This window comes from Protopterus annectens, chromosome 4.part1, assembly GCF_019279795.1.
Source record: "Protopterus annectens isolate FY-2018-M chromosome 4.part1, PAN1.0, whole genome shotgun sequence".
Taxonomy (NCBI): domain Eukaryota; kingdom Metazoa; phylum Chordata; order Ceratodontiformes; family Protopteridae; genus Protopterus; species Protopterus annectens.
Window position 1 is genome coordinate 370,412,310 of NC_056734.1, and position 21,092 is coordinate 370,433,401.

Sequence of the window (21,092 nt, forward strand, 5' to 3'; positions counted from 1 at the left end):
GAGACCTATTCTCGACCTGTCCATCTTAAACACATATATCATTGTCCCAAAAATTCAAAATGCTGACACTACAGCAACTTCTTCCCATGCTGGGCAAGGAGTGTTGGCTGGTAACTCTAGATCTCAAGGAGGCATACCTGCACGTCCCCATTCGACCAAATTGCAGAAGATACCTCAGATTTCTTGCAGGATCAGAGCATTATCAATTCTCAGCATTGCCCTTTGGCTTATCTACTGCGCCCAGAGTATTCACAAAATGCCTGGCATCAGTAATCGCTCACTGCAGACTACAGGGAATCCAAATTTATCCATACCTGGACGACTGCCTGCTACAAGCGGACAACAAAAGCAAGCTGACAACAGATTTACAAAGGGTCATTTACTTGCTACAAGCCCTGGGATACACAGTCAATTTACAAAAGTCAAGGCTGATACCATCCCAAACAAGAACATTCTTGGGCTGAATTGGACACAGTAAAACAAATGGCATTCCTAACTGCAGAAAAACAAAAGAACTCCTCTTTACTTCTTGGCATTAACAAAACAGAACAAACTAACAGCAAGAAAAGTTCTGCAGGCCTTGGGCTTCATGGCATCATGCATAATCTTGGTCCCACATGCCAGACTGCATATGAGAAAACTACAGTGGTACCTAAAGAATTTATGGTCTCAACACAGGCACAGCCTAGAAGCAGAAATACCACTAATCCCATGCCTAAAACAGGAGTTCCTATGGTGGGCTCAAGCATGCCAGTCAAACCCAGGCCTACCCTTCCACAACTTTCGAACAAGCCAAACCATCACAACAGACGCCTCAGACCTAGGATGGGGGGCGCACATGCTGGACAAATGCATAAGGATTGTGGACTCAGGACCAGCTGCACCTGCACATAAACCAAAAAGAATTGCTGGCAGTAAAACTGGCAATCCAAAAATTCAGACCATTCCTCAAAGAAGGCCATTTGATAAGGACAGACAACACCACAGTCATGTGGTACATCAACAAACAGGGAGGCACTCATTCATACCCCCTATGCAGAATGACTTTGGACCTTTGGAATCTGGCTCTCAGCTACAACATCCAGTTACAGGCAATATTTGTACCGGAAAAGAGAACACCCTAGCAGACATGTTAAGCAGAACCACCTCGGATGCTCACGAATGGATGCTACACCCGGACATCTTCAAGACCATCACAAAGAAATGGGGAATGCCACAAATAGATCTTTTCGCTTCCCCTCTCAATCACCAGCTCAAAAAATTCTGCACAAGGACATTCCACCCACTTGCATGGAAGGTGGATTCTCTCTCCTTCAGCTGGAAAGGTCTGACAGCATATGCATTTCCACCTCTTCCCTTGATACACAAGGTATTACTGAAAATCAAAGAGGAACGTCCAAGGATAATCCTGATAGCTCCGAACTGGCCAAGACAACACTGGTACCCATTGCTGAGGAGCATGTCTCGAGAGAAAATGTGGTCAATACCCCTGATGCCTTTGACGTTAACTCAGAACAACTACAGCATCATGCATCCAAACCTAAAAACTTTGCAACTGACTGCCTGGAACATCACATAGCAGCAACTAATCCAGATCTTTCCCAAAGGGTTAAAGACATTATCCTTGAAGCCCGCAGACCTTCAACAAGAAGGAACTATGCAGGAAAATGGAAAAGGTTTGTCATTTGGAGTGCTGAAAGAGGAAAAGATGTGTTGAATATAGATATTGCTAACATTCTGGAGTATTTGGCAGAGCTTCTACATACAGGCCTGTCCTATTCCTCCATCAAGATACATGCATCAGCCATTTCAGCAGAATACAGCTTTGATCCACCTGTCTTTTCACATCCTCTACTCAGGCAGTTCCTCAGAGGGATCAAGAATGTAAAACCTCCTAGGAAGCCACCATTACCAGCATGGGACTTGAACTTTGTGCTAGAAAAGTTGACACTCCCTCCGTTTGAACCAGCAGCAACAGCAGATCTACAGCACCTGTCATGGAAAACTGCTTTCCTACTGGCAATTACCTCAGCAAGGAGGGTTTCGAAACTACAGGCCTTAATGGCAGTACAACCCTTCCTAATCTTCCATCAAGATAGGGTGTCCATGAGAACTAATCCTACATTTATGCCTAAGGTGGTATCCAGAGTGTCTTTAAACCAGGCAATCCACCTACCTACCTTCTTCCTCAATCCACAAAACAGAGGGGAAAGAATGCTGCATACCTTGGACGTACATAGACAGCTACGCTACTACCTGGACAGAACCAAAATTAACAGAAAAACTGACCAGCTTTTTGTAGCCTATGCAACAGGAAGGGAAGGAAAAGCAATTTCCAAACAGACAATCTCCAAATGGATAGGAAATTGCATAAGATTCTGTTACTCCTACCATGGAAAACCAATTCCACAGAACATAAGGCCTCATTCTACAAGGGCTACAGCCACTACCACAGCTTTCTTACGAGGAGTGGCAACCAAGGACATTATTGAGGCGGCTACTTGGACCTCCGTGCATACATTTGCCAAGCATTATAATTTACCTCTATATTCTAGATCCCGAGCAGGGTTTGCCACTGCTGTACTGCAAGGGATCCTAACCACACCATAATTTTTCTTCCTCCTCCCCTAGTTGGCTATGGTATTCTACCCATTTGTTATGACTGCAGATGCATCCATGAAGGACATAGTACAGTTTTGTACCTACCATAAATGTAGATGTCCGAACTGGATAGCATCTGCAGTCAGGATTACCCTCCCTCCTTCCCTCTGTGGTACCCCTAGGTTATTTACCCTCCTAATAGCTAGCTGGGGGGGGGGGGAGTCTCTTATGGTGTATTTGTTTGTATATATGTACATACATGCTTATTTTTTGTGTTTGCCTTCTATCTTTTTGGAAACATTGGCATTTATCCAAAATTTAGCCTTCCAAGAGGGCAACTGGCATCTGGGGCAAGAAACACTGAGGAAAATGGTGTTGGCTGATGCCTTTATACCCGAAGACCAGCAGAGATGACGTCGGGTGAAGTGCGACATCAGCCGAAGCCGGACCCAGACTTTGGAATCCGGCCGACCGAAGGGCTGCCTGACGACAGGACAACCCATTTGTTATGACTGCAGATGCTATCCAGTTCGGACATCTACATTTATGGTAGGTACAAAACTGTACTTTTTTTATACATCCTGTGTCAGTCATGTAATTGTAGTTTGTAGAACTAAATAAAATTAGTTTGAAACCATAATTTGGGTGTTCTGTTTGAATTTCTAAAATGTTGGTCTGCGAGAACTGCATCAGATGACATCTACTTATAGGTTCATAGGTTCATAGGTTCATACTAGGCTATCTGCCCAAGGGCATTTATAAGCCTAGCCCATAGTTATGTGGCTTTCGCCACCCCTTTAGTTTGAATAAAAACTATGCCTATCATTTTTCTGTGCCTCTGTCAAGCAGTGACACTGAAGTAATCCCTGGGGTATATCTGCGATCTCCCATCCATTGGTCAAGATTCCTCTTGAACAAGGCCAGCGAGGTGCTCTGCCTCACATGTACCGGGATTTTGTTCCACAGCATAGGGAGTCTCTGGGTGATGAATCTGTCCCTCCAGCACGTTCTATTTATAACCGTGTCAAGGTTTAAGTCTCCCGCCTTGTGGTTCTGAGGGATCTAGATTTTTGAGGTGAAGCATATTCATCAAATCTGGGTTTGACATGGCCTTATATGTCAGGCACAGGTCACCTCTGAGCAAGCGGTATGAGACTGAATAAAGCTGGAGTTCTTTCAGTCGGGCAGCATAAGACATATTTTTGAGACCCTTTATCCTTTTGGTGAGGAACTTTTGGGGCCTTTCAAGCTGCATCAGGTGTCTGGTCAGATACATTCCGAACGGGGCATTGTACTCAATCATAGGTCTAATGAGTGATGAGTACAGGGGGACGATGACCTCCCTTGATCTAGATGTGAATCCCTTCATGATCAGGTGGGCAATATAGAAGGTTTTCCTAACTACTTTAGCAACATGAGTGTCAAACGAAAGACTACTGTCAACTTGGGTCCCCAGATCCCTGATGACTTTTTCTGTGCTCAGTGGATTGTCACCTATATGGTAGCTAGGGGTAACCTTGTTTTTTCCGAAGGGTATGACTATGCATTTTTTGGCGTTTAACTTCAGGCCATGGCTCTGGCACCAGTTATCCGCTTCTGTGAGGCCCTTCTGGAGGATATCTGTGTCAGATGTGTTATCGACTATGGCGCCCAGTTTGCAGTCATCTGCAAACTTTGTCAGCCATAACCCTCCTGTGTTTGCTTGTACTTCAGAAAAGTAGATGCCGAACAAGAGTGGACCCAGGACTGAGCCCTGTGGGACACCACTTGTGACAGGCTTTGAGTCTGACATGGCTCCAGCAACTCTGACCCTGTGGGTTCTGTCGCTTAGCCAGTTTGCAACCCATCTTGTGATGTATGGGTTTACATTCAAGCTGATGAATTTTCGATGATACCTGAGTGGGGTATTGTGTCGAAGGCCTTTGCCAGGTCGAGGTAGGCTGTATGGACTGCCTTTCCTCATCAATGGCCTTGGTGACTGTCTCGAAAAAGTCAACCAAGTTTAAGAGGCAGGATCTGCCTTTGACAAAGCCAAACTGGGTTGGATCCAAAGTCTGCAAGTTCCTATGTCTTTATTTATGAGTTCCATTATGATCCTCTCCATGGCTTTGCAGATAAGGCTTGTCAAGCTAATGGGCGGTAATTTCCAGGGTCTGTGGAGGCACCGCCCTTATGAAGTGGGACCACAGTCGCCAGGCGCCACTCCTTGGGTACGTATCCTGAGGTGAGGCTAAGATTAAACAGCTGTCCTAACTGTGGGTTTAATTCCTCGTTGAGTTCATGCAGCACACAGCCGGGATACCATCCGTCCCATGGATGCTGTGTTTTTGCCTTAGTGAGGGCAGTTCTCACCTGGGCTGGAGATGTTTGGGGCTACAATCCTCTGGAATAGATATCTCTCCTTTGGGGAGGGGGAGAAGTTTGCACTGAACCTGTCAGCCAGTATGTTAGCAATGTGTGTAGGTTCAGTAATTTTCACATCATTTTGAACTAATTCTGAGCATATCTGGGAGTTTCCTCCTAGGTTTCTAACATAGCTAAAGAAGGCCTTATGATTGTCTTTAGAGTCCTTGGCGATTTTTCTCTCAAAATTTGCCTTGGATGATTTTATGAGAGCTCTTAGTTTTTACTTATAATGATCAAAGGTGTCTTACCTTTCAAGGATTTTGCTCTATCTTGTAGTAGCTTCCTCCTTTTGTTGTAGAGCTTGTTTATGGCTGGGGTCCATTAGACTGGACGCTTGCCTTTGGTACAGAGAGTCTTAGTTTTGTTTGGGATTGCCTGATCCATGCAGTCCTGTAGGTGCTGGTAGAAGGCATTTGTAAGTGATTCAGCGGTTTGAGTAATGTTTACCACTGGCTCAGGGGCCTTAAAGGAGACCACACTAGTTTTTAGAAGTGTGAAATCGGCTTTTGAGAAGTTTTTCACTGTGGTCTTTTTTGTTTCAGGTGGGGGCGGGATGAGGACCTCCAGCGAGATTAGTTTATGATCTGATCTCACCAGTGAGGGGTATACTTCCGGTGTTGAACATTTTGATCCCATGTTCGTGATGATGAGATCAAGTATAATACAATTAGGCCCTACTAGGAGTTTATAAAGACATCAGGAGCTTATTGTAAGAAAATGTAACAGTAAAAAGTGTTCAGCATTGACCTTGATTGGCAATAAACACAGACATTGATTGACAAGGGCTTGCACCATATCCCCTCCCAAAAAATGTTTATATTTTGCAGGATAATGTAATGTGCCCAGATTTTTAGCTTGCTAACCAGGAATTTAAATCTTTGTTTTATAGACATGGCAGTCAACAATTCTTGTAGTATCCCATGACCGGAATTTTCTGAATGCAGTAGCCACAGATATCATCCACCTGCACTCTCAGCGGCTTGACATGTACCGTGGTGACTATGAAAATTTTTACAAAACCAAGGAGGAGCGGTTAAAAAACCAGCAAAGGGAATGGGAGGCCCAGCAACAGTACAGAGAACACATACAGGTAAGACAGAGCTGAAGATCCTGGTGAGAGATGTAGAAATCCTGGATGGCTATTGTAAATATGAGGATCATGAAAAAATAGACCTGTAGCATTACTACTGCTAAACTTTTCTTAGTTTGCATTGAAGACATAATGATAAAATGCAAAGTGGTCAGTCTTGTTATGATAAAATGCAAAGTGGTCAGTCTTGTTTACCAGCTCTGAGAAGCGACGTACTTATACACTTTATTCATATTGCTTTTATGTTCTGCCTTGGCAGTTACTTTTATCATCTGGAACTCACCATATTTATGCGAACTTTATTGTGCTTTTGCATGACACGTAATGGTTGTTTTCGTATTTCATAGAATGCACTTAGAATTATGCTTTGCTTTTTTAGAAAGTGTTTGTTTGGTAAGATGTTTAAAACAACTTGTCACATCTGCTGAAGTGGCTAAGTGTATTGAGTTCATGATCAGGCTTTCTGTTGTAAACTTGATGTTCTTCGTGTTTTACTGTTGCAGTCATTACATTTGGGTAATCTGCTGGCAGGTTGCCCTTAGTCGGCCTGAATAACAAAGTCTTGGGTCTTGCATCGGTTGCTGTCTCCTCTTCCATGACTTCAGGTCGTTAGGGGTATAAAACATGCAGCCAACGCCATTTTAATCAGTCTTTCTTGCCACGCGGTGCCCGAAGCAGAAGCAGTTCGCAAGTGCCGGTCGGCCAACTCCTGAAATTTTCGTTTTCGAGATTCAGAACCGAAGTCTTCAAACTAAAGCTAAGAACCCCATTGGGGAAACTTTTTCTTGCTCCTTACCGATGTCAGTAAAAGTTAATAATTGTATTACTTGTGGGAAGCAAATACCTCAGAAGGATTTTCATTTGTACTGTATTCCTTGCCTAGGCCCTTACCACAACGTGCCTTGCTGTCGGTTTTGTGCTAAATTTAACCAACGCACTATTAAGTGCCAGTATATTTTTGCTTCTAAATACTTTGGTTTAAGATTTAACTATCCTGAAATGTCGTGGGTTAGCAATCCGACTACCTGATTTCACAAAAAACACAAGGAAAAAGACAGTGACAGACCGTAGAGGTCCAAAACCGACGAAGCTTCTCCTAAGTTAGTCGCTGGTTCGCCGGTACTCAGTGAGGCGCTTTCGCAGCCCCTGATGCCCGCTACTTTTGAGTCTCAGGCCTCTACTGAGACCCATTCGGAGTCCGGTATGCAGCGAGATTCTTCTAGTATTGAACCTGGGATGTCTCTCCCTTGGATGGGTCTGGAGCCGCTGAGCAGGCACCGACTTCTGAGGGTGTTTTCAGGCCTAAAGATTTGTATTTTAAACCGACCCCATCATTAAAAACAAGGCCAAAACCAACAACTATGTCTAAAAAACCGACGTATGAGCCACGTGCTCAGGCCCATATGCCTAAAAAACAAATGATCAAACTGGCTGAGGATTTAATTACCTTGATCAGGGGTTCCCAACCCCCTCCTGCTAAGAGGCCTAGGCAAGGCACTGATTATGAATCTTCAGATCCGGTTTCCATTTCTTCTGATTCCTCTTCTGATCAGGAATTTTATATCCCCCCTTATGAGGACTCTGATGCAGAAGGAATTCATCCCTTACGCTTCTCTTGAGGATTTTTCTTTTGGAGAGACTTTTGCATACCTTAAGGGAACATTTTCTTTGGGAGAGTCAGGACTTTTCAGCTTCCAAAAAGAAGCTTAGGGATTTTCTTCTTCTTTCTCAGCATAGGCCTTTGGCTATTCCTCCTGTTTTAGATATTGTTGATGATTTCTCAGAATCCAGCATTGCTCCTGATTCCCTGCCTCTGGCTCCTAGTAAGCCAGACAGATATTACAGGGTTCCTGACTCCCAAAAGTTTATTTTTAAAAATCCTACTGCTGATCCTGAAACTATTTTTCAGGGTCCCAAGGGTGTTGAGGCTTCTACAGCTAAAAATCCTACCCCTTCTGATAGAGACTCCAGGACGCTGGATAGTTGGGGTAAGAAGGTTTATACATCTGCAGCCCTGGTAATCAGGGCTTTAAACTGTCAATTTCATATGCTTAAATATCAACAGCATGTCATGGGCTTACTGAAACAGAAAATGATGTTGATTTCTGATTGTGTGGAAAATAGAGTTACAGGATTTATTGCATTCAGCTAAACAAGTTGGAAAGCATACTTTGCAGTGTGGTTTTGATTCCTTGGAGGCCTCTTGCAGGGCCACCGTAACTGGATCTGTGATAAGAAGGCATGCTTGGCTCAAGGAGCAAAATCTGCCTGATCATGTTAAAGCTAAATTGTTGGATGCTCCTTTACAGCAGGACAGTCTGTTTGGTAGTAAGGCAGAAGAAGTTTTAAAAAAGATGGAAGACAAAGTTAAATCTATGCAAACTGTAAAAGATTTCTTGCAAGTGCAGCCACCCAGGTTCAGTAGACAGTGGCCCACTAAGAATTGGTCCTTTCCAGTACCCAACAGAGCCACTCAGGCCAAACCCAGACACTCCAAAGGCTCCATGTTTCAGTCACAAGCCTCCACCCCCAAATCAGGAGGTAGCAAAGCACCACCCTACGGTAAACAGTTTCAATGACTTTCCTCTGACATTTGCAAGCACTTATCTTTTGGCAGCCCCTGTGGGGGAAAACTAGCACTTCATGCTCAAAATTGACATCTAATTACCCAGGGCAAGTGGGTTTTAAACAGTTTCCCAGGGATACAGATTTCATTTTCACACGTTGCCAATCTCAAATGGATGGCCAGATCTGCCTCTAAATCAGTAGGCACAGGCCCAGAAACAAGTTATGTCCCTCATGAATGTGGGGGCTGTTCAGCCAGTACCAGAAAAGGAAAATGGACAAGGTTTTTATTCAAGACTTTTCCTGGTACCCAGAAAAGACAAATCATGACATCCAATTCTGGACTTATCCATTCTAAATACTTTCCTGGACATTCCAAAATTCAAGATGCTGACTCTACAACAGCTACTGCCTATGCTAGGCAAGAATGCCTGGTTGGTAACTCTAGACTTAAGAGGCTTACCTGCATATCCCAATCAGGGAATCTTGCAGAAGATACCTCCGCTTCAAAGCAGGCTATTTGCATTACCAGTTCTCTGCACTGCCCTTTGGCTTATCTACTGCGCCCAGGGTCTTCACAAAGTGCCTGGCACCAGTAATTGCATTTTGCAGACAAAGAAACATTCAAATTTATCCTTATCTGGATGATTGTCTAATTCAGGCAGAGGATGAGAACACTCTTCTACAACATCTGGTGTTTGTAAAAAGGCTTCTAACATGCCTAGGGTACACCATAAACGAAAAGAAATCACAACTGGTACCCTCTCAAATAATTACATTCCTGGGTGCAAGCTTGAATCCAACTGCCCAGATGGCTTACCTCACGCCAGACAAACAAATTCAATTGATAACATACTTCAAGTGGCCAAAAAAACCCAGCTATCTGCAAGACAAATTCTGCAGGCTTTGGGGTTCATGGCATCCTGCATTCTACTAATTCCGTATGCAAGACTGCATATGAGGAAACTTCAATGGTACCTAACAAGCTTATGGAGTCAACATTGTCACAGCCTGGAAACAATGATTCCTCTCGTTCCTTGCTTGCAACAGGAGATGTTAATCGTGTTACACTGCTGCAGTCATTACACTTGGGTTATCCTGCCATCAGGCGGTCCCATAGTTGGCCAGAATTCCAAAGTCTTGGTCCGACGTCGGTTGCTGTCGCTTCTTCCCTGACAGTGCACCAGGGGTATATAAGATGCATCCGACGCCATTTTCTTCAGTCTTTCTTGCCGCGCGGTGCCCGAAGCAGAAGCAGTTCGCAAGTGCCGGTCGGCCGACTCCTGAGATTTTCGAAGTCGAATTTCAGATCCGAAGTCTTCAATAAAGCTAAGTACCCCGTTGGGGAAACTTTTTTCTTGCCTCAGACTGATGTCAGAAAAAGTTAATAATTGTATTTCTTGTGGGAAGCAAATACCTCATAAGGACTTCCACTCTTACTGTATCCCATACCTAGGCCCTGATCACGACGTCACTAGTTGTCGCTTTTGTGCTAGATTTAACAAACGCACTATAAAAAGACGTTTTGATTTTGCTCTGCACTACTTTGTCTGAAGGTTCAATTATGCTGTGCCGTCAGATCAATCGATGACCGCAATACCAAAAAAACGCAAGGCCAAGGATAAAGACAGGCATCCGAGGTCCAAAACCGATGACGAAATCTCTTCCAGACCAGTCGCCGGTTCTCAGTGAGGCGCTTTCGCAGCCCCTGACACCTGCTACCTCAGAGCCACAGGCCACCTCTGACACCCACATGGAGACAACTAGGCCTCCGGAAACTCAAGGTATTTGGGCCTATGGAAACTAATCCCTCAGATGGGTCCAGAGCCGCTGAGCAGGCATCGACTTCTGAGGGTGTTTTCAGACCTTCACAACTTACCATTAAAACAACAGCCAAGACAAAAGTACCATTAAAGACAAAGAAACAAGTACAGCATTCTCCTGGACAATCCTCGATGCCTAAGAAACAGATGCTTAAAATGGCCGAAGACCTCATTACTGTAATCAGGGGTTCCCATCCCCATCCTGAGAAAAGGCCTAGGCAGGATACAGACTATGATTCCTCTGATCAGGTTTCCATTTCCTCTGATTCCTCTTCAGACCAGGGATATTCTCTACCCCCCTACGAGGACTCTGATGCTGAAGAATATATCCCTTCAGCCTCTCCTCCCGAGGATTATTCTTTTGGGGAAACTTTACATACCATGAGGAAACATTTCCATTGGGAAAGTCAGGATTACTCAGAATCCAAGAAAAGGCTCAGGGATTTCCTTTTATTGCCTCAGCACAGGCCCTTGGCTATTCTGCCTGTGCTAGATATTGTGGATGACGTGTTCTCTGAATCTAGCTTACCTCCTGATTCTTTGCCCCCTGCACCAGCCAAGCCAGACAGATATTATAGAGTCCCAGACTCCCACAAGTTTCTTTATAAAAACCCTTCGGCTGATCCAGAAACTGTTTCCCAGGGTCCAAAAGGGGTTTAGGCTTCCATTGCAAAAAATCCAGTACCCTCTGACAGAGATTCCAGAGCTTTGAATAGATGGGGGAAGAAAGTATACACTTCTGCAACTTTAGCAGTAAGAGCTTTAAATTGCCAGTTTCACATGCTTAAGTACCAACAATATTTAATGGCTCAGTTAAAACAGAAAATGTTTGCAAGCTCAGAAGCTCCTGATTGTAAAGAAATGCAGGATTTATTGCATGCTGTTGAACAGGTGGGAAAACGTACTCTACAGTGTGGTTTTGATTCTTTAGAGGCCTCTTCTAGAGCCGCAGTTACAGGTTCTGTGATTCGAAGACATGCTTGGTTAAAAGAACAGTTTACCTGATCATGTTAAGGCAAAATTATTGGATGCTCCTTTACAGCATGATACCTTGTTTGGTGTTAAGGCAGAAGAGGTGTTAAAGAAAATGGAGGATAAAGCTAAATCTATGCAAACAGTCAAGGATTTCTTACAGGTGCAGCCACCTCGATTTAGCAGAAATTGGCCAACAAAGAATTGTTCCTTTCCAGTGTCAGGCAGGCCACAGAGAGGCAGTTACAAATGCCCAAGAGGCAGATCTCAACCCCAAGGCTCAGACAATGACAGTGGGGCACCTCAACCCCAAAAGGAGGTGAGGACAAGTCTCAACCTTACAGGAAACAGTCACAATGACTTTCCCCTTCGTACGCCAAGCACTTCCCTTTTGGAAGCCCCCTTAGGGGGAAAACTAGCACTTTTTTCTCAAAGCTGGCAAACAATCACCCAAGACAAATGGGTTCTGAATATTGTCTCTCAAGTTTACAGGTTCCACTTTCATACTTTACCAAGGCTAAAAGGAATGCCGGTCCTGCCACAAAATCAATGGGCAGAGGCACAGAAACAAATTTCAGCCCTCATGGACATAAGTTCATACTAGGCTATCTGCCCTAGGGCATTTATAAGCCTAGCCAGAATGTGTTTGGCTTTCACCACCCATTTTAAATTTATTTTGCTATGCCCTTTTTCGAGGTTAGTATACTGTGCCTCTGTCTAACAGTGACACAGAAGTGATACCCGGGGTAAACCTACGATCTCCCATCCACTCATCAAGATTCCTCTTGAAGAGAGTCAATGAGGGACTCTGCCTAACCTGGACTGGGATTTTATTCCAGAGTGAAGGGAGCCTCTGGGTTATGAATCTGTCCCTCCAGCATGTCCTATTTATTTCAGTGCTGAGGTTCAAGTCTCGAGCCAGTAGCTTGATGGGATTTGGATTTTCTGAGGTGCAGCATGTCCATTAATTCCGGGTTGGACATGGCTTTATCGTCAGGCACAGATCGCCTCTGAACAGGCGGTATGCCACTGAGTAGAGCTGGAGTTTCTTTAACCGGGCAGCATATGGCATCTGTTTGAGCCCTTTGATCCTCTTGGTGAGGTACTTTTGGGGTCTTTCCAGTTGCTGCAGGTGTCTGGTAAGGTACATCCCAAAAGGGGCATTGTACTCAATTATGGGCCTGATGAGGGATGAGTAAAGAGGCACGATGACCTCCCCTGATCTAGATGTGAATCCCTTCATGATTAGGTGGGCTATATAAAATGTTTTTCTAACCACTTTGGCCACGTGGTTGTCAAATGAGAGATTGCTATCAACTTGGGTCCCCAGGTCCCTAATTACTACTTGGGTACTTAATGGATTACCACCTATGTGGTAATTTGTGGGCACTTTGTTTTTGCCAAAGGGGATGACTATACACTTTTTGGCAATTAGCTTGAGGCCATGGCTCTGGCACCAGTTGTCTGTTTCTATGAGGCCCTTTTGGAGGGTGCTTGTGTCGGCTGGAGAGTCTATTATGGCGCCCAGTTTGCAGTCATCTGCGAACTTGGTCAGCCACAGTCCTTCCGTGTTGGCCTGTTCCTCCGAGAAATATATACCGAACAAGAGAGGTCCCAGGACTGAGCCTTGTGGGACACCACTTGTAACTGGTTTGGAGTCTGACATGGCTCCAGCAATTCTAACCATGTGGGTTCTGTCCTTGAGCCAGTTTGCAATCCATCTAGTGACATAGGGGTTTATATTTAAGCTGGTGAGCTTATCTGTAATGCCCGAGTGGGGTATTGTATCGAAGGCTTTTGCGAGGTCCAGGTAGGCTGTGTGGACCACCTTCCCTCACAATGGCCTTGGTGACTGTTTCAAAGAAATCAACCAGGTTTAAGAGGCAGGATCTGCCCTTAACAAAGCCGAACTGGGTAGGATCCAGTGTCTGTAGGTCCCCAATATCTTTATTTATGAGATCCATGATGATCCTTTCCATAGCTTTGCAGACCAAGCTAGTCAGGCTTATGGGGCGATAGTTTCCAGGATCCGTTGAGGCACCACCTTTATGGAGAGGGACCACTGTTGCTGTACGCCACTCTTTGGGCACATATCCTGTAGTAAGGCTGAGATTGAACAGTAGTTTTATGTTTGGGTTTAGCTCTTCTTGGAGTTCATGTAGGACGCAGCAGCCCGGGACACCATCTGGTCCCATTGATGCTGTGTTTTTTGCTTTGGAGAGGGCGGCTCTTACCTGAGCATCTGAGATGTCAGGGGGGCAGCACTCTGCTGGGATAGATATTTGTCCTTTTGGTGGGGAGGGGGGGAGAGAAGTTTGAGCTGAACCTGTCAGCTAGGATGTTGGCAATGTCTGTGGGTTCAGTGTATTTTTTTGTCATTTTGGACTAATTCTGAGCATATCTGGGAATTACCACCCAGGTTCCTAACATAACTAAAGAAAGCCTTGTGATTATCCTTAGTGTCCTGTGCAATTTTTCTCTCGAAGCTGGCCTTAGACAATTTTATGAGAGCTATTCAAAAAGTACCACAACAGGAACAAGGATAAGGATTTTACTCAAGAGTCTTCCTGGTCCCCAGAAAGGAGAAGGCCTGGAGGCCCATACTAGATCTTTCAATTCTAAATACTTATCTGGACATTCCGAAATTCAAAATGTTGACATTACAGCAGCTTCTACCCATGCTGGGCAAGAAGGCTTGGCTTGTTACTCTGGACCTCAGAGGCATACCTGCATGTCCCTATCAGACAAAATTGCAGAAGATACCTCAGATTCAAAGCTGGTACAATGCACTACCAATTCTGTGCACTGCCCTTTGGCTTATCTACTGCGCCCAGGGTCTTCACAAAGTGCCTGGCACCAGTAATTGCATTTTGCAGACAAAAAGGAATTCAGATATATCCATACCTGGACGACTGCCTCATTCAAGCAGAGACAAAGGACATTCTTCTACAGCATCTGGCGTTTGTAAAAAGATTGTTAATTTCTCTGGGGTACACAGTAAACGAAAAGAAGTCAAAACTAGTGCCCTCACAACAGATTATATTCCTGGGTGCCAGCTTAAATACAACGGCCCAGATGCTTACCTCACGCCAGACAAACAAGTTCAACTAACTCAATATTTTCAACTACTGGCAAAAAAGTCCCATCTCCCTGCAAGAAAAATTCTGCAGGCCCTGGGATTCATGGCATCCTGCATACTACTAATACCGTATGCCAGACTGCATATGAGGAAATTACAGTGGTACCTAAAAAGTGTTTGGACTCAACACTCTCACAGTTTAGAAGCAGTAATACCAATGATTCCCTGCCTACAACAGGAGTTTTGATGGCGGGCACAGGCATGTCACCTAAACAAGGGTCAGCCTTTTACCCTACCCACAGCCAGGCAGACTCTAACAACAGATGCTTTGGATTATGCCTGGGGAGCACACATGGCAGGAAAATGCATTCAGGGCAAGTGGACCACAGACCAGATGCATCTTCACATCAATCAAAAAGAGATGTTAGCTGTTCACAATGCCCTAACAGCTTTCAAGGACCTTCTGCATCCAGGACAACTATTATTAAAGACAGAGACAACACCACAGTAATGTGGTACATAAACAAGCAAGGGGGCACTCATTCTTATCCCGTATGCAGGCAAGCCATGACCTTGTGGAACACTGCTCTAATGTATCAAGCTCACCTGCAAGCACAATTCCTGCCAGGAAAGAAAAATACTCTGGCAGAGGATATAAGCAGAAATATCATGGACCCTCACGAATGGAAATTGAATCCACAAATCTTCAGCATAGTAACAAAAAAATGGGGATGCCCAGACATAGATCTTTTTGCCTCCCCACTGAATTGCCAACTACAAAAATTCTGCACAAGGACTTACTACAAACAAGCATGGAAAGTGGATGCTCTTTTGTTCAGCTGGAAAAACCTAAAAGTTTATGCCTTCCCGCCACTGCCTCTCCTTTCAGTGGTACTCTTAAAAGCCAGACAAGAAAAAACACAGATGATCCTGATTGCTCCAGACTGGCCACGCCAGCACTGGTACCCTACCTTAAAGAACTTAGCCCAAGGCCCACCATGGATTTTGCCTCAAATTCCACACCACCTGACTCAACAAAACAATCAGATCCTGCATGGTCAGCTCAAAACCCTAAACCTGGCTGCATGGCGGATTCATTAGTGAAACAGGCAACACCTCTCTCTAAAGCTGTTATGGATGTCATTTTGGAGGCCAGGAGGCCTAGCACCAGGAAATCTTACTCAGAAAAATGGAAGAGATTCTGTGCCTGGAACCAGGCTGAAAGCCTTGACCCTCTTGTCCTGAGCATTCCTCAGATTTTACGATACTTAATTGAGATGCTGGACAAAGCCTATCCTTTTCATTAATTAAGATCCACGCCTCTGCCATTTCAGCTCATTACAACACGGATCCTCCTTTATTCTCTCATCCCTTGCTAAAGCAGCACCTCAGAGGGGCTAAAAACATAAGACCGCCCCAGAGAACACCAACTTTGGACCTCAATTTTGTTTTGGAAAAACTGACCTTGCCACCTTTTCAGCCAGCCAATATAGCCAATCTAAAAAATTTTTCATGGAAAACAGCTCTGCTCCTGGCAGTAACTTCAGCACGAAGAGTCTCAGAGCTACAGGCATTAATAGCAGTGGAACCTTTTATAATATTTCATCAGGATAGGGTTTCTTTAAGGACAAACCCTACCCTTATGCCAAAGGTGGTATCTGGTGTGGCTCTTAACCAAACCATCCATTTGCCAACTTTTTATCTAAACCCCCAAAATAAAGGGGAGAAACCTCTGCATTCTTTGGACATACACAGGCAGCTTCTACTTGGACAAAACAAAAGCTTTCAGGAAAACTGAGCAGCTGTTTGTAGCATATGCTGCAGGATCACAGGGCAAGGCTATCTCAAAGCAGACTATATCCAAATGGATAGGACACTGTATACGTTACTGCTACACACAGCATGGAAAATCAGTCCCAAATAACTTTAGGCCACATTCCACCAGGGCAACAGCCACTTCAACAGCCTTTCTCGGAGGAGTACCTACCAAGGAAATTTTGGAGGCTGCAACTTGGAGCTCAGTGCACACCTTTACCAAGCATTACCACCTGCCTCTTTGCTCTAAATCCAGAGCAGGATTTACCACTGCAGTTCTGCAGGGCCTCATAGCCAATCCTAACTCTTTATAGACCAGCCACCCATCCTTCGCTTTGGGATTCTACCCAAGTGTAATGACTGCAGCAGTGTAACACGATGAACATAGTACAGTTTTGTACCTACCATAAATGTAGATGTTTGAGTGTTTACACTGTTGCAGTCCAGGTTACCCTCCCTCCATCCCCTCTGAACTAGCTGGACTTTTCTATACCTTTCTATCCTATACAGCCTTTGTGGTGTATTTGCTTGCAACTGAAGGTATTATTTGTATTTTTATATGTATATCTTTTATTAGCAATATGTATTGCCTACCTACTTGGGGCCACCTGACATCTGGGGCAAGAAAAATTGAAGAAAATGGTGTTGGATGCATCTTATATACCCCTGGCACACTGACGTCAGGCAAGAAGCGACAGCAACCGACGCCGGACCAAGACTTTGGAACTCTGGCCGACTACGGGACCACCTGATGGCAGGATAACCCAATTATAATGATTGCAGCAGTGTGAACACTCGAACATCTACATTTATGGTAGGTAAAAAACTGTACTTTCCTTTGGTGGGCAGAGGCCTGTCACCAAAACAAGGGACTGTCATTCATTCTACCCCTGCCACCCAAATCCTGACTACAGACGCATCAGACTATGCTTGAGTTGCCCCATCTGGCAGGGAGATGCATTCAGGGAGAATGGAGCCCAAATCAAATGCACCTACATATCAACCAGAAAGAAATGCTATCTGTACAGAATGCTCTGACAGCCTTCAAGGACTTCCTTCATCCAGGGCATCTGCTGATAATGACTGACAACACCACAGTTATGTGGTACATAAACAAGCGGGGGGGGGTACCCACTCCTACCACCTTTGCAGACTAGCCATGGCCTTGTGGAACACTGTCTTGACTTACCAAATACATCTACAAGCTCAATTCCTGCCAGGAAAGCAAAATACTCTGGCAGACGACCTAAGCAGAAATCTTATGGACCCACACGAATGGAAACTGGATCCACAAATCTTCAGCATGTTGACACGAAAATGGGGGAGCCCAGACATAGATCTTTTTGCCTCTCCCCAAAACTACCAGTTGGACAAATTCTGCACAATAAGTCATCACAAAAAAGCTTGGAAAGTGGATGCTCTAACCTTCAGCTGGAAAAACCTATCAGTGTATGCCTTTCCCCCTCTGCCTCTGCTCTCCAAGGTTTTACTAAAAGTCAGACAGGAAAAACCAAACATAATTCTGATTGCTCCGGACAAGCCTCGCCAACACTGGTACCCGCTTCTAAGGAATATGTCACACTTTCCTCCATGGTACTTGCTTCAGACACCTCATCTCTTGTCTCAGCAGAACTATCAAATTCTGCACACTCAGCTCCAAACTCTGAATCTTGCAGCATGGCTAATCAACTAATTTCATCAATCATATCTCTCATTAAACCTGTGATGGATGTAATTTTGGAGGCTAGAAGGCCTAGTACTAGAAAATCTTATGCTGATAAATGGAAGAGATTCTGTGCCTGGAACCAAGCACAAGGAATAAACACAGCAATGCCCAATATTCCTCAGATTTTGCAATATTTAACTGAGATGCTTCACAAGGGCCTATCTTTTTCTTCTATAAAAATCCATGCCTCTGCCATCTTGGCTCATTACAACACAGAGCCTCCTCTCTTTCCTCATCCCCTGCTAAAGCAGTACCTCAGAGGGTCCAAAAATTTGAGACCTCCCAGGAGAGCACAGACTCCTGCGTGGGACCTCAATTTTGTGCTGGAAAAACTCACCCTACCTCCTTTTGAACCAGCGGCTACTGCAGACATAAAATTTCTTTCATGGAAGACCTTTCTTTTAGCAGTCACTTCAGCTAGAAAGATTTCAGAACTACAGGCTCTCATGGCAGTGGAGCCTTTCATTATCTTTTATCCGGACAGGGTGGCTCTCAGGACTAATCCTTTTATGCCTAAGGTGGTGTCCAGTGTGGCACTTAACCAGACCGTTCATCTGCCAACTTTTTTCCCAAATCCGCAGAACAAGGGGGAGTGGATTCTGCATTCATTGGATGTACACAGACAACTAGGATTCTACTTAAACAGGACAAAAATATCTAAGAAAGTCTGAGCAACTACTGGTGGCATTTGCTGCAGGGGCAGAGGGGAAGGCTATATCAAAGCAGACTATTTCAAAATGGATAAGCCATTGTATTCATTTCTGCTACATGCACCATGGTAAACCTGTCCCCAGGGGGATCAGATCCCATTCCACCAGGGTTGCATATACTTCTGCAACCTTTCTCAGAGGGGGTCCTACCAGAGACATTCTAGAAGCTGCTACTTGGAGCTCAGTTCATACGTTCACAAAACATTACCATTTACCTCTCTTTTCTAAATCCAGGGCAGGCCTTGCCACTGCTGTCCTGCAGGGCCATTATAGCTGCTCCTAATGCTGTATACTTCCATCCACCCTTTTCCATAGCTTTGGGATTTTACCCAAATGTAATGACTGCAACAGTGAAAAACGAAGAACATAGTACAGTTGTGTACACTTACCATAAATGTAGATGTTCAAGTGTATTCACTGTTGCAGTCCGGGTTACCCACCTGCAAGCCCCCTTTCTTCTCTATTATTATAACTCTTCTTTCCTTCACTATGCTCAAAAGCCTTTGTGGTGTATTTGCTTTTAGTTGGAGGTAATTTTTTTGTGTTCTAATTTGGGGGGCACCTGACATCTTGGGCAAGAAAAACTGATTAAAATGGTGTCAGCTGCATATTTTATACCCCTGACGTCATGGAAGAGGAGACAGCAACTGACGCAGGACCTAAGACTTTGTTATTCAGGTCGACTGAGGGCAACCTGCCAGCAGATTACCCAAATGTAATGACTGCAACAGTGAATACACTCAAACATCTACATTTATGGTAAGTGTACACAACTGTACTTTTGTGATCCTTGTTCAATATAGGTTCCAGGTCCCATTATATCTTGCTACCTTGTCACATCGAGGCCTAGATCCTTCAAATGTCTAATTGCCCATATTTAATTACCTCGCAATGGCTCAAGCTCAAAAGCTTTTAGCCCTTCCTGAGTGAGGGCTTAAGGCGTATCTGGTCAGGAATCCTTTTGGTTTCCATGGTGGGAAATGATTTTGTGGCTGTAGTGTTTCTGCATCAAAGACAGAAGGCTCAGAGTTGTGCATCTGCAGAATGATATTGATGAAGCTTTTCTCTTTTAAATGGAGCTGTGGCAGACTATTCAAGGTATCGCTCTTTGAGCTGGAATCTAAGAAGTAGACTGTAGATATTGTGAAGAACCTTGGTAACCTCTTTAAACACCCTCATCAGCTTTAGAGCTGGCCTTTGTTGCTAGGACAATACTGCCACTTTCCAGAATGAGGAAAACCTTAGGCATCAACTTCACCAGCTCTGTCAGACAAGTCAGTCAGTAGGACTCCCCTGATGGCCAAATAGCAACAGTCTTGACTTGCCATTTAGGGCTGTCTGTACTGGGGTAGTTGTCTGTTTGACCTGATTTGGAGAACTGTCACTTAGAAACAGGGATTTGTTGATGTGGTCATGATTGCCAATTTCTTAGAGCTCTTAGATTCCCTTCTGTAAGGGCTTCAGTCAGTAACTTCACTTCTCAACACTGAGCTCTTGGGGTAGGCCCAGCCTATGTTCTTTAAAGGATATCTGGAAGATATTCCTTCTTCTGAAAAAAGTGAGGCATTCTACACCCACCCAGTTTTGTTTTAACGGTAACATAAATCATGTTAAGTTGTCAATCTCGCCTTCATTCTTGCTGGATGGGTTCGGAGCCGATCCTCGGCTCCGACTCGGCACTTGCTAAGCTCGAGAGTCACTTTTACCAGCTCGAGGCAGCCCCCATATCCCATGATGCAAGGCGGTAAATACCCAGATCTCGTTTGCCGCTTCGCTGATGAGGTACTCCTTTTGCCAGCTCGTGGTAAGTAAATTGCTTAACAATTGTTAGACACCCCATTCCTACTTTTTCTCTTATATTTTAGTATAATTGTCATTTTTAGGTAGTTGTAGGGTCGCTAGTCTAGTTTTACTGTTTCCCTACTTGTTTTTATTTAGTCGGGCCTTCATTCCCTTCCCATCCCTTCCTGTCAGGGTGTGTATGTGGATTTATTTTTTCCCCTTTTAAGTTAGAATTTCTGAGTCTGGGACTGTTTGAGTTGGGTGTGTGTGTGTACTCACTATGTCCAAGGAACAGAGGGTCTCAGGCTTCAAGAAGTGTGACTCGTGCTGTCAGAAGATGTCTCTGACAGACTGTCACACTTCTTGTATCTACTGCCTGGGACCTCTCCACCTGCAGGACTCCTGTGCTATCTGTCACTCTTTCAGCCAGAGAGTCCTGCAGGAAAGGAGAAATAAACTAATTTTGAGAGGACTTCTTAAACCAGAGGGCTCCCCGGCCAAGTCTGTTTTGGGCAAGCCCTCT

At 44.5% G+C, this 21,092-nt stretch overlaps 1 protein-coding gene across 1 annotated transcript in view; it reads left to right on the forward strand.

Annotated features, from left to right (window-relative positions):
* Positions 1 to 21,092, forward strand: part of ABCF3 (ATP binding cassette subfamily F member 3) — a 1,867,236-nt gene that overhangs the window by 1,010,762 nt on the left and 835,382 nt on the right. The window contains exon 13 of the mRNA XM_044070185.1: positions 5,897 to 6,097. Within this exon, the coding sequence (XP_043926120.1) occupies positions 5,897 to 6,097 (201 nt within the window). The remainder of the gene's footprint in view (positions 1 to 5,896; positions 6,098 to 21,092) is intronic.